This window comes from Muntiacus reevesi, chromosome 1, assembly GCF_963930625.1.
Source record: "Muntiacus reevesi chromosome 1, mMunRee1.1, whole genome shotgun sequence".
NCBI lineage: Eukaryota > Metazoa > Chordata > Mammalia > Artiodactyla > Cervidae > Muntiacus > Muntiacus reevesi.
This window is the reverse complement of record NC_089249.1, coordinates 243,392,673-243,406,349: the sequence shown is the minus strand read 5'-3', so window position 1 is coordinate 243,406,349 and position 13,677 is coordinate 243,392,673. Positions and strand designations below refer to the sequence as shown.

Sequence of the window (13,677 nt, the reverse complement as noted above, 5' to 3'; positions counted from 1 at the left end):
TTCCATCCACATAATTGGCCTCTCTTCCTCATATCATTGTAAAGATATATAAAGAACAGGAAAAGCAAGGAGACCTCCACTCCTTCAAACAAATCCAAAGCTGCAAAAAGATACTAAAGATGGAGCGGGAGGGTTTCACTGCAAAGCACCTGAGCTGTCCTCTCACCAACATTCTACCACGAGGGCACTCCCAAGTGCACAATGTGGGCTTCTCACGGCCGGATTATAGCCCCCAGTGACTCTTAAACTCGCCTCCACTATGAAGTTGTGTACCAGCCTAGGGCAGGTAGGAAGAGCTGGCTCTAAGTGATATGGGCTGCCTTCCTGTGTATCCCCAGGACCAAACAGTAGGCAAAAGGGGGAGAGAGGACCCAGAAAGACAGAAGACTTAGCACTTGACCTCTGTTAGCAAATTGAAGACCTGGGTCAAATTCAAGACCTCAAAAGAGCAACCGTCAACACTCTTTTTTTTTTTTTTTTACCGTCAACACTCTTAGAGTGGTCTGCTGCTGCTGCTAAGTCGCTTCAGTCGTGTCCGACTCTGTGCGACCCCATAGACGGCAGTCCACCAGGCTCCGCCGCCCCTGGGATTTTCCAGGCAAGAACACTGGAGTGGTTGCCATTGCCTTCTCCGCCTAGAGCAGTCATCACTTGTTATTTGCCAGGCTTCAGCTGAGCACCCGCCTTCACCTAGTGCACATTCACTGTGATCCTAGGACGCAGGTACTCCAGCTATAACTCCATTCACTGAAGCCACAAGTTACCAATCTATCTGAGGGCACTCACTCAGTACAGGACTGGGCTTAACTCAAACTGGATAACTACAAGTCAACGCTCTACTTCTTCCTCCAGAGGAGTGACAACAAAACCGGAATAGGAGCAAAGAGACATAGGTTCAAGTCTCGGCCGTACTCTGAACTGACTGTGACCTTGAGCAACTCTATTTCCTTTCTGGGCCCAAAGTACCTAACCTGTAAATGAATGGTTTAGTTAGATTCAAGGACCTTTAGGGTCTCTTCCAGATGTAAATACTCCTTCTCCTCTGAAAGGGAGATAAGGACATCTAAGCCCCTTTGTGCAGAGCAGTAGGGACAGAGTTGATAATGACCACAGGTCAGGGTAAGCCTGGCTCTCAAAAGCCCAGTGTTCTCAAAAACTCAGACTGCCTACGGGCAGATGCAAACCGACTGTTAGCTCAGGTGTAAAAATGGTTCGAATTCAGCTGAAAGGAGGTGACTCTGATGGGAAGAAAATTTTGTGCCTATAGCTATGTGTGGCAAAGCCCACCACGCCAAGCGGCAGAGATGCTCGTGGCAGACAGTCTAGGTGCGGACCGAGAAGCTCCGCTACATGAGTATCTTCCCAGGTGAAGGTGGGGACTCCTGTATGGAAGCCTGTTCCCCGCCACTACGTCCAGGGCCTCTGCCTCCTCTTCCCGCCTAAACAGCTGCAGGAGTGCAAGCAAGATAGAGCTCTTGGCTCAAGCGTGGACACAGCCTAGGCCAGTCACCAGCAACTGCATTCCAACTAAGCTGGCCTTCTAAAAGGTCAGAGAAATCCCATACACTGGAGTTGCTCCCTACCCTTGAAGGATGACAACCGATAACTCTCCTATACCTACACTTCAGGAATCTCAGAAGTTTGCTCCCTTTTAATCTGGGAACCTTGCCCCAAAGGATGACAGGAAACTCCAAATCACCTATTCTTAACCTAAGACGTTCTCCTACATGGCTAAAGCAAACTTTCAAAAACAAAATCTGACCCTCACTTAAAATCTTCTAAAGCTCTCCACTGCCTTCCAGTTAAAATTATAATTTATTCCACAGCCACGGGGAACTACTCAGTTCCCTGGATCTCTCGGCCTTTCCTCAATGAAGAATGAGTCCTCTCTTTTCTCAGATAACTCTTACCTGTCCTTCCCATTTCAGTTTTGCCACTGCTTCTTCCAGAAAAGTTACTCTGACCTAGACTGAACTGGGTGCCCCCAGCTGCACTCCCGAAGAATCCCACAGCCTTCTTACACAGCATCTTCCATATTGCATCGAAGGTGTGTGTGCTCTCTGTCAACACAACTTTTTATTATTCACTGTGGTATCCTCTGCGCCAGACTCAAAATATGAATGATGCTGCTCAAAGTATGAGATTCATCCATTCATTCACTAATTAAATCTTCCATGAGCTGCCTACTCTGTGCCAGGCATATTTAGGTGCTGGATATAAAGCAGTGATCAAATAAATACCAAAGACCCCTATCCAACAGTGATAAAAACTAAAAAGAAAACTGAAGCAGGGTAAGAGGGATGAGATAGAGCATAAGGTGCATGCAGTTTGCCAGTTAATACAGGGTGGTGGGGACAGGCCTCTCCATCCCCGGGAACGGAACAGGAAACGGAAGAAAGTGAGGGAATGGTCCACATGGCTATCTGGGGGAACAGCACTGAAGAATACAAGGCCTGAAGCACCACATGCTCCAGGAAGACAGTCATGTCGTAGGAGGGCAGAGTGGGTAAAGAGTCAAGAGCTCAGGGTCAGGGCACGGGGAAGTCTGGGGAGTCAGCTTAAGAAGACACTCTAAGGACTCTGAATTCTACTCCACTCTAGAAGCCGTGACAGGACTTAAAGCAGGAGTGACAGGACACCAGTTAGAGGCTCCTGCAACCTTCCAGGTGAGAAGCAACGGTATATGGACCAGGCTGGCAGGCAAGGAGGTGGTAAAAACGTTCACCTTTGGTCACAGTTGACCTGTTCTGGTCTCCTCTCCACATACACTAGCTCACTGAAACTCCTGAGAACCCCAAAGTAATAGTGATATCGCAATTACCCTCTGTAATCTGCTCAGCAGGCATTCTTTTTAGCCCCACTTCAGTTACCTGTTTACCTTTGGTCACAGTTTTTAAAAGCCAAAACGATGTCCTGGTAAATTAGATATAAAGTGACAGAGAAACAGGGGGCAAGAATGACCCCAAGGTTTTTAGTCTGAGCAATGAGAAGGACAGTTGCTTATTAACCTCTCCTGAGGCTCACTTTCCTCATCTCTGAAGCGGGGTTAAAAAAGTGTGCCTGCTGAGAAGATTGCAGAGGATAACTGCGATATCACTATTACTTATCTTGGGGTTATCAGGAGTTTCAAAAAGCTAGTGTATGTCACAGGGAGACCAAAACCGTACAGAGTTCAGGTGGACCATGTATCTGAGATGGCTCCCGGCGACTATGGGGCTGAATTCAGTTCCTCCAAAATGCCTGAAATTTCCTTTTAAAGCAAGGAAAAGAAAAGGCTATCTGGAGTAGCTGGAATGTATGTCCAGAGGGGAAGGTGGTTACCACATCAAATGTGGAGGGTTATACCAAGATCTCTGAACACCAGGCCTCAGATGGAGGCTCCATCTGGGTTTACCAGTAACACCTCAGACTGAGGTGGATGAAGCTCCTGACTGTATGTCAGATTTATGTGGACAGTTTTACAAAGTTCATCATAAAAGCCCACATTTCTTACCTTTCACGCCTAAGGCTTTGTCAGTCCAAAGGTACAGCCAGAGGAAGAGTCCATCAAGACTGTCCCTCTGATTCTGAGAAAATCCCTCATGGAGACACCCTGGGCTAACTCCAAATTATCAATCCTCCCTTAGCAAAGGCAAGGATAACCCCTCAGAATGGGTAATTACCACCAACTATAATTACCACCAACTCTTGACACATATACAGTCAATCCCCAAACAACGCAGGGGTTAGGGCAGCAACCTCTAGCTCAGTGAAAAATCCACCTCTAAGTTCATAGGCTGTGCCGGGTACCTGCTGCTGCTCTCACCTGCAGTTCTGCGTGAGCATGGACTCAGTCAACAGCAGAGAGTGCAGGACTATTTACTGAAAAAAATCTACATAAGTGGATCCATGCGGCGTGAACCCGTATTGTTCAAGGGTCAATTGAACCTGGCTTTGGAATGCATCTTCCGGAATCTAAACCACGTACATCTGTGTGGGACATTTCAAGTCATGAACTGAGCTACTCCATAATGAGGTATCAATTTGATCCTCAGAACAACCTAAGCATAGGGGTGAGTCCCATTCTGTGAACAAGAAAAACAGCATGTTCTGATTTAAATCCCATCACCTACCCCTTTGCTCCTGTTTCCTGTCCTTTTATTAGCCAGATATCAAAATTTATTTTCTTTTATGAACCTCTAGCAAGTAAGGCTGTCCTCTCCTGGCCACTCCCTTAGATCACTCCGGACCAGCCAGGGAGGTTTGGGAGCCCTCTGGAGGCCCCAACACCCTAATTACCCGCTTTGAGATTGTCTTGGATTTTGCAAACAGGGGCAGTCCCAACTGCCAAGCTCTCCATGTTAAAGAGGTTTCTGTGGTTTCAGGTCCACTGCTCCGCCTCCTCTCCCTCCCTCTGGGAGGGAAAGAGTGCTGAGTAACAGCTCTAAAATGCTTACTCTAACCTAGGTCCCACTGCGGAGGGGCAGCGGACCAGCCAAGAGATTCCACCCCCCGGGGAGGTTCAGAGTTCAGGACTGCAGAGACCATCCCCTATCTGCCCAGGGCCCCAAACCACCTCCAGAGCATCTCTCCCTCCCCAGCAGGCATTATCTCCCAGTAAGTGTAAAACTCAAACACCCTGCCCAGAACAAGGGACAGGTTCCTGGGGAAGGCCTCCTTCCCTTCTTCCCTTCAGAGGGTGCCCCGACTGTGTGCTTTCTTTACAAGAGAAGAAAGTGGTCTGAACAATAGGAAAAGAGCTTTAAGCCCTGATTTATAAAGGCTAACGTAACAGTTCTTCACCAAAAGGTGTACAGTATAACCAGCTATGGAGTTTAAAAACAAATAAAAACAATCATAAAGCCATTATTACGCTTGACAAACAATTTCTTAATATAATCTAAACTTCCAAAAATTTCTTCCTATATAACCTGTTTGTTTGAATCAGGATTCAAACAAGATCCACACAAGGCATTTGACTGATGTCTCAATTCTTCATCCGTAACAGTTCCCTCTTTTAAAAATGCTTATTTACTTTTTAATTGAAGCTGATGTACAATAATATTATACATAAGTTGTAGGTGAATAATACAGTGAGTCATCATTTTTAAAAGTTATACTCCATTTATGGCTTCCCTGGTGGCTCAGTGGTAAAGAACCCACTTCCCAGTGCAGGAGATGTGGGTTTGGTCCCTGGTTCAGGAAAATCCCCTGGAGAAGAAAATTGCAACCCACTCCGGTATTCTTGCCTGGGAAACCCTATGGCCAGAGGGAATCTCGTGGGCTACAGTCCATGGGGTCGCAAGGAGTCATACACTACTTAGTGACTAAACAACTCCATTATGGTTATTATAAAATATTGGCTATACCCCGTGTTTGTACAACACATCCTTGTAGCTTATTTTGTACATAATAGTTTGTATCTCTTAACCTAGTACCTCTTAATCCCCATCTCAACGTTGCCCTTTCCTCCTCCCCTCTCCTCACTGCTAAGCACTAGTTTGTTCTCTGTGAGTCCATTTCTTTTCGTTACGTTCACTAGTTTTGTTTTATTCATTTATTTATGGCTGTGCTATGCCTCCGTGGCTGCAAGTGGGCTTTCTCTAGTTTCGGCGAGCAGTGGCTACTCCCTAGTTGCAGTGCACAGGCGTCTCTGGCTGCAGAGCCCAGGCTCTATGGCACGCAGGCTTCAGTAGTTGCAGCACATGGGCTCAGCTGCTCCATGGTATGTGGACTCTTCCTGGACCAGTGATTGAACCCCTGTCCCCTGCATTGGCAGATGGGAGTCTTATCCACTGCGCCACCAGGGAAGTCCTGGCTGTTTTTTTTTAACACCCCTTATTTACTAACAAAATCATCTGTCCTGTAGTTTCTCACTTTCAAAAACTGAGTAACGGCTACCTCATGGTCCATCAACATACTCCTCTATGCTCACAGATCTGTGATTCTGTTAGATGTGGGTTCAATTTTTACTCGGCAGACACAATTTTTACAGACAGCACTGTGTACTTTCTACTATCACATTCACTGTAAGGCACCTAATGCCTGGCTGCTCTGATATACACCTCCAAGCAACTGGCTTAGGTTCCTAAAGTCAGAAAAGTGTCTCCAGCCTTCACAGAAGTTGGGTTCAAAACTGAAATTCTTAACCACAACAGCAGATATAAACACACACATAAAAAAGCTCTGCTTTGTAAAAATTATGAATCACTGCTATACACCTGAAAATTACATAAATATTATAAACCAAGTATATCTCAAATTAAAAACAAATCAAAAAGCTCTACTTTGTTTCTTTTGTGGGGAAGGGGTTTATCTGAGAAAAAGTGCTTTTGATACTAAAAATACTAAAGACATTTAGACCTATTCCAATTCCCTTATTTTACAGATGACGAAACACAGGCTCAGAGAGAGTATGGAGGTTGCTAATGTCCACATAGTTGGACACAAGCAGAATTACAAGCGAAATGAACACCCCTAATAATGGTGATGATTTATTACAGCTAGCACTTATTAGATGCTCTGTACTTGACATTAAGCTAAACATCACACTAAATATTTATGAATCAGTTACTATTACTATTCCCATTTTGAGGATGAAGGAACAATGGCTTAGAGAGGCTGAGTTATTTACCCAAGACTGCACAGGAAGTTAGGAGCAAAGTTGGGACTCAAAATTACAGACTGTTTAATCCCACCCAGTCCACTTCTAGTGGTGGGGAAGGAAGGAGCCAGGGTCTAAAGTAGCTCTGACACCATGAGGTCTTCATGCAGTGAAGACTGAAGGACACCCTGGACCCCCATCAATGCCCCCCGAGTACACCAGTTGTGGGACTGGCGGGTGAAGGAAGATGGGCAAGGGCCCAGACGCAGGAAGGAAATGGGAGACTGGGAGTGGAGGTTTATTTGGGGCCAGTTCAGTGTGGCACAAGATTCCTGGGGTTGCCATGGGTTAGCTGGTATTATAATCCTTTTTTATTTCATGCCACCAGTCAGCTGTACTTCAAAGGACACAGGAAAAAAAAAAAAATGATACCCAGAATATAAATATGCAAGTCTCAGACCCTGACCCCAACTCTCCTTTAAAGAGAAAAGAAAAAGATCACAGCAATGGTTCATTTTCTTACCACACAAAGTTAGAAGTGTAACACAATCCACCCACTTATTCCCTGCTAGGGCTGCTGGAAGTTTGTGGGGATAATGCACTCTCAAGTCTCTACCTACTACATGTATACCAGCTACAAAGCTTTTAACACAGCAAATGTTTAGTTCAGTTAGACTCGCCTTTGCCCACAGCCCTAAAGAGCACATGTACACTCTGCCAAAAACTAATTTTTACGAAAGGCAGATAAATTATAACTTATTTTTAAAACATTTGTCATAACACATTCCAAAGTAAAAGTAGGCAAGTGTTTGGATCATCAACCTTTAAGATTATCCATTCCATGTCCTTCATGTCTGTGGAGAAGCAAAGGTCTACTTTTAAGGAGACAGATCCCATATGTTTCACGGAGTACTGATAAAATATCAGAAAAGGAAAATACACCATTCTCCAACCCCCTCAGTTTTACAGGTGGAGAAAATGGAGACCAAGAACAAATCCCAGGAACACCCAAAGATTCAGTCTCCCAGACACAGTATAAGAGCGAACACATGCAAGGCACCAGACTAAATATTTTATACGTACCATCACAGTGAATGCTCACAATGCTCCCTTGAGGCAGATAAATAATTTTATTTCTAGAATATAATGAGGAGGCTGAGGCACAGAATGGTTAAGTATCTTGTCCAATGAAGCACAACTAAGCAACTGGCTGAGCTGGCATTCGAACCCAAGCAGTTTCGACACCAGAACCTTTGCTATCTTCTTCATTAAAAAAAAAAAAAAAAATTATTTGGCTGTGCTAAGTCTTAGTTGCAGCATATAGGATCTTCGCTGCAGCACATGGGATCTAGTTCCCTGACCAAGGACTGAACCTGGGCCCCCTCCACTGAGAGTGGGGAGTCTTAACCATCATGGAAGTCCCTCATTTCTTCTTGTAAATGAGACATCCTGCCTCTCTCATACTTAAAGAGCTGTGGCGAGGATAAGGAAAAGAAATTTTAATGTTTTAAAAACATTCTAGGGGAGGGAACTACAAAAAGCCAAAATGCAAATCCCAAGACTTTAAACCACTCAGACAGACACTTAAACCAGAACAGAGAACCCCACAAGAAAGGGGAGATATCACAAAACATCTTTTATTACTAGTTACTGCCTGTGTCTCTTAAAGAACTAAAATACTAGCATCTGAGCCAAAAGGAGAGCTAAAAATAGGCGTTTGCAGCAAGCTTTGGAAGGCTTTTGGCTTACTTAGGAGGCACCAAAAACATATGCATCACAGAACACAAAATTTCCCAAGACCACACTGCCACTCCACTGGTGTAACATTTAAACTTGTCCAAATAAAATCAGGACTGGAAAAGGACCTTAGTGATCCATGTAAATTTCAAAGAAAGGGCCACTATCTACCCTGACCACAAAATTTTCCTTCAAAAAGCATCCAAGCCCTAACAACAGGCTTAAACAGAGATGCTACTGGATTAATTCAGAGTTTGTCTGTCGACGACTATTCTCAAAGTTTAAAACTAATGAGCAGACAAGACACTTTCTTGCCTAACAAGAACAGAGTAAGTCTACCGGACTTAGAATTTTGCTTTGGGCACTTAAAGCAAGTTGGCTTTTCCACTCAGAGGTATAGGCGAGATGCCAGCCAAGCTGTCTTCTTCCCACGATCAATAACCCGGGTGACGCACCCTACCAAGGGCCCCTAGACTTGCACAAAATGCCAGCTCAGGCATCCAACACCACCTGATGTCATGGCTGATTTAAAACCCACAAGGCAGGTTCACCATTAGCAGAGTAGCAGCAGCCAGAGTGAGTAGCCCCATTTAAACTTCTGAGGAGTGCCCTCTCCTGCGGATGATTATACCCCTCTGAGTTTAAAGAGGGGGAAGGACCAAAGAGTGTCTTCAAATTGCTTTTCCTCCCTCCGTGGGTGGATCAGGAGGGATTTGCAAGAAAATGGAGATTTCAGCACTGCCCTTTGCATAAGAGGGTTCTGGAAGGAAAAGGGGGGAAGGGGAGGAGGGCAGAAGGAAGAGAATACGGTTTGAGGTACTATTAGTAAACGCCAAAGGTCCCCTCCCCCAAATGAAGCAATCTTAAAAAGAAATAAAAATTACAACATGCCATTTTCAGAATTCGGTGTTCTGGTTTCCCTGGGACTACGAGGGATTCTATTCCCTTGAATATGAAGGCATTAAGGTGCCCTTTCAACTTTCCCCATTTTGATGGTTTAAGCCAGTCAGTCTCAAGCAGAAGGGGAGGAGTTCTGAAAAAGCCGTAGGGTTATGGCCACAGGCCATCGTAGTAGCTCCAACTGGGTTTTAATACCGGCTCACAGCAAGAAAATCCTGAACCCAAGAATCCAACTCCAGGGTGTCTCTACGGGCCGGCAAAAGGAGCAGGCGGGCGCGCCCACCACCAAAGCCGACGATCTATTTTCGGCAAAGGAAGGCCTAGTGGAGACTCTGTATTCCGTACCCCCGTCCCCCAATAACGAGGCTCTGTGGGGACTTCCCGCACGCCGACCTCCCCCGACGGGCCGTGTCCGAAAGGACCCAAAGAAGTCGAGGAGGGAGAGGGAGGGCGCGCCGCTCGGCGGTCACATGCCGCCAGCCGCGCGGGGAGGCACCACGTTGTCCCGGCTGCGGAGGAATGCCGGGAAGGGGGTACGCGCACTCACACCCGCGCACACGCACACAACCCGGCCGCGCCGGCCGCGCCGCCCGCACCCGCCTTCCGCCCCGAGTGCCGCGGCGGCCGCCGAACGCCCAGGCCGAGCGGCCGCGAGCAGCCCGCCGGCCGGCGGCGCGGCGCATGGCGCCCAACTGTCACCCGCTCGTCCGGCCTGGCCCGGCCCGGCCCGGCCCGGCCACTCCCTCCCCCGCCGCCACACGCCCCTCGCGTCGCCGCATGCCCCCTTACTCGCCTCACATTTCCCCTCACTGGACGCCCCGCACACTCGCCATCCGGCTCCCTCTCAAGGCGGAAGGTCCCCGGGATCAGGCGAGGGAAAGCACCGAATTCAATGACACGTTGGGTTTCCTCTTCTCCCCATTCTCCCCTAACCGACCCCTCAGGCCGTCGCCCACAGCCATTCTACCGCCTAACACCATCTACTCGAGAACAAACTTGTTAACTTTTAAATCCCGAATCCGTGTGGTCGGTATGCACTCATCGCCGGGCGTTTTGCTGCCTATGACATATACTCATTAAACATTTACAACACGGGGACGATAGCAACGCTACCAAAACGAGGAACACGGGGCGGGGGGGTGGAGGGGGCTTCCCGAGGAAGGTTCAGGCAAGAAACCGTCTCTCACACCGACATGCGGGGGGGGGGGGCCCTCTCACCGAAACCAGCGCCCACCCCTCTCCCCGCGAGATAGGCCGGGCCCACGCCGTTGCCCACTAACCGCTGCGGCCCAGGCGGTGGCCGCAGCCTCCTGGAGGCCGGGCCCTCCGGCAGGGGCAGGTTCCCGAGTGTGCGGGGGGGGCAGGGCACGGCGACCCGAATTAGCCAGGAGATAATGAAAAAAAAACCCCGAGTCACCACGACCAGTGGCGGACCCCCGGGCCCTGGAGGCCGCTGGGGGAGGGGACGCCTATGTCCCCGGAAGAGGCCCCCAGTCCCGGAGTACCAGAGACCCACCTGGAGGAGACTGTCCGTTCACGGTGGCCAGGACCGGCGGCAGCGCGTTCTTAGTCCACGGGTTCACCTTGGGCGGAGGGGCCTCCACGAAGTCTCGGCGCCCGGCGCCCGCGGCTCCGGCAGCTCCTCCGCCAGCGCCCGGCTCGCCGCCGCCGCCCTCCTCCCCGTCGCTGACGGCCAGGCCCTCGGCGCCGGGCGGCTGCGGCGGCCGCGGGCTCTCGCGCTCCAGCTGCCCGGTGCCTTCCTTGTGCGGCTTGGCGCAGGGCGGCCGAGGTCTCCGGGTGCCGCCGTCCGGCTCTCCGCCTCCGACGTCGTTCGCCCCGGGCTCGCCCTTGCCCTCGGGCGGCGGCAGCGGCTTCTTCCTCACCAGACCCCCGTGATCTTCGGCCTGCAAGAGCGGGGCGCCCCCCGGCAGCAGCGGCTCCACCTGAGTGGCCATCTGCGCGCCCGCCCCCCCGGAGAAGCCGGGCGCGCCCGAGGCTGCCTCCCCCGCCTCGAACTTGGCTCTCAGAGCGCCCGCGACGCCTTCCTCCCGGGCGCTGGGCCCCAGTCCCGGCGGAGAAGGGTCGGGGTTCACGCTAGGCGCGGCCCCCTCTCCCGGTCAGATGCAGCCGCCGTAGATCCAAGGCCCGCTGGCTGGGCGGGGGGGGGGGGGGGGTGGAGGAAGGCCCCCCACTCTGCGGTCCAGGCCTCCTCGGCGCGCGTCCCCCCCCGCCCGTTCCTCGCAAGGAGCCCCCACCCCGAGCCTAGCAGGCTTCTCGTCCCGTCCCTCCCTCCCCCCCGCCCCCGGGGCGGCCCGGGCTTCCCGGCACGGGGGCTGCAGCAATATGGACGGACGGGGGAGAGGCGCGGCGAGCCGAGCTGACCACGCGATCCGCGGCAGGCGGCGGGCGGGCGCGCGCCTCGCGACGCAGCGGGCAGGGGAGGGGACGGCGCAACGGGGGCGCGCCCGCCGGGGCTGGCCCTGGGCGACGGGCGGGCGAAGGCGGCGGGAGCGCGCGCGCAGGGCCTCGCGGCCCCGCCCCTGGCCCCGCCCCTGGCCTCCAATTCCTCGGCGCACCTCCGGGGCTAGTGGGTGAGGGGTACTCAGACCGGAGGGGGGGCGAGCACGTGCCTGATGCAATTCGGAAGCGCGGGGGGGGGGGGGGGGGAACGGTCCGCGAGCCGGGTAGGAGAGACCGGGTGGTATAAAGAGGGGGAAGTGTCTTAAAGAGCCAGTTCGTGAGAGCGTTCGCAGGTGGAGCACATGGGACCGCGCCACGCGGCCGGCGGGGCCTGCAGGCGCTCTTTAGGTTGGGTGCGCCAGAATCCCAGGAAGGAGCCATTAATATCACCCTGAGCTTACAGGATGATGGGGTGGGGGTGCTGTCGCCTCACTTGCGTCCCGTAGGCCTGGCCCCTCCAGGCCCCGCCTGGGTGACCTTGGGTGAGCCGGCCTCACCTCCGTGGACTGTGCTCGGCTCCTCCCAGGCAGCACCGGCCAGGTCACTGTCCCAAGTGGGGTTCGACACCCGGCGTACAAGACGAGGTTTTAACCCTTGGGGGCATCTGGCGTCTAGGAAGTGAGCAGGGAATTACCAACAGCCCCCAACACGGCCAAGCCCTGAAACCGAGTATTTATGGGCGAGAAATGTCTTTTTTTTTTTTTTCCCCTCAAATGGATTTCCGTTTTTATAAGAATTACTTGGGGCGAAGACGAACCAACGCCAAATTGAGACTTTGGAGATCTGAGATTTTATCCTGACCCTGGTCCTGCCCCTTACCAACTCTGCATTAGTTGGGTCTCAGTTTCCCTATTGTAAAATGAAGACAGTGGTTTCAAATTTTAGTGCACATTCAATTAAATATTTACGGTGGGGGGTTTCTAGGAACAAGGCTTGGAAATAAAGCTTACAGGGACCTCATGGAATTTACATTCTAAAGTGGAGAAAGAGAAAGTAAAACAAACTTATGAACACGAGCTTGTCTCATATCTATGAAGACAGTAACTACTACGGTAACAGGTCACTAGATCAGTTCCTTTAGTTTGGATGATGAGGGAAAACCTTGGATGCAGATTCTAAAGTATTTGGAATCAGGCATGTCTGGGGTCTGACCCAGAAACTGCATGTCAGGCAAGAACCCTTTTGGAGCTTGTGGTCCCACACCTCACTTGGAGAAGTCCTGACCTCTGGCTGGCTATGATATTACCTGCTCAAGACGTAACAGCCAAGATTGTTAGCCATCTCCAAAAGAATCAGAACACCTGACCTGCTGGACAGAGGCGAAGGCTTACTGAAAATCAGCCTTTTGAAACTGCCCCCAAGGGGTGAGGCTAGTCTTAGGGTTGTTTGTAAGCAGCACCACTGGGGAGAGGTGCTGGCGGGGACAACCAGACAATCTGACGTGTGGTCCCAACTTTTCCATAACACGGTGCCCACACCTTGGCCCTTTACTGGACCTCTCTTCCCTGGTAGACAAATGGGGGGAAATTATGCCTGACTTGCTTCTAACCTCTCAGCTTTTATAAAGAGTCAAGTGAGAATGTCAGTCAAAGTGCTATGTAAATTATAGAGACTGAGGCCATCGCTTCAAAAGAGATACAAGGAAGATAATGATTAAATGATTTAAGGGATCTTGATGAATTAAAACAGATTCTTTGTCATTACATTATATATACCCTTAATCAGAAGGTAAATTATTGTACACTGTCACTAGCATTTACTATTTTTTATTTTATTTTTTAATTAGTTAATTAATTTTATTTATTTCCTGAAGAGGATTCACATTAGACTATCTCTGAACTTTTTTAGAAGAGGACATAATGGTCCTTGGTGGTCATTCTTTTCTATATTCCTGTAGTTGGGGGTAGAGGGTATGCTTTGTGAAGGGAGAAGGGCTCTATGTGGACAAGTAACTTGTTCATGTTACCCAGCATCAGTCTGAGCTGAACAGGCAGCAC

At 50.2% G+C, this 13,677-nt stretch overlaps 1 protein-coding gene across 4 annotated transcripts in view; it reads right to left on the bottom strand.

The window, feature by feature from the left end:
• The window catches only part of LARP1 (La ribonucleoprotein 1, translational regulator), a 57,352-nt gene extending 45,954 nt beyond the window's left edge, over positions 1-11,398 (bottom strand). For 3 of the 4 annotated variants that reach the window (XM_065918976.1, XM_065918977.1, XM_065918975.1), the window contains exon 1: positions 10,737-11,398. In XM_065918976.1, coding sequence (XP_065775048.1) covers positions 10,737-11,175 — 439 coding nt within the window. In that variant the 5' untranslated portion in view covers positions 11,176-11,398. The remainder of the gene's footprint in view (positions 1-10,736) is intronic. The other variant, XM_065918974.1, reaches the window with a different exon arrangement.
• Positions 11,399-13,677: the final 2,279 nt, after the last annotated feature.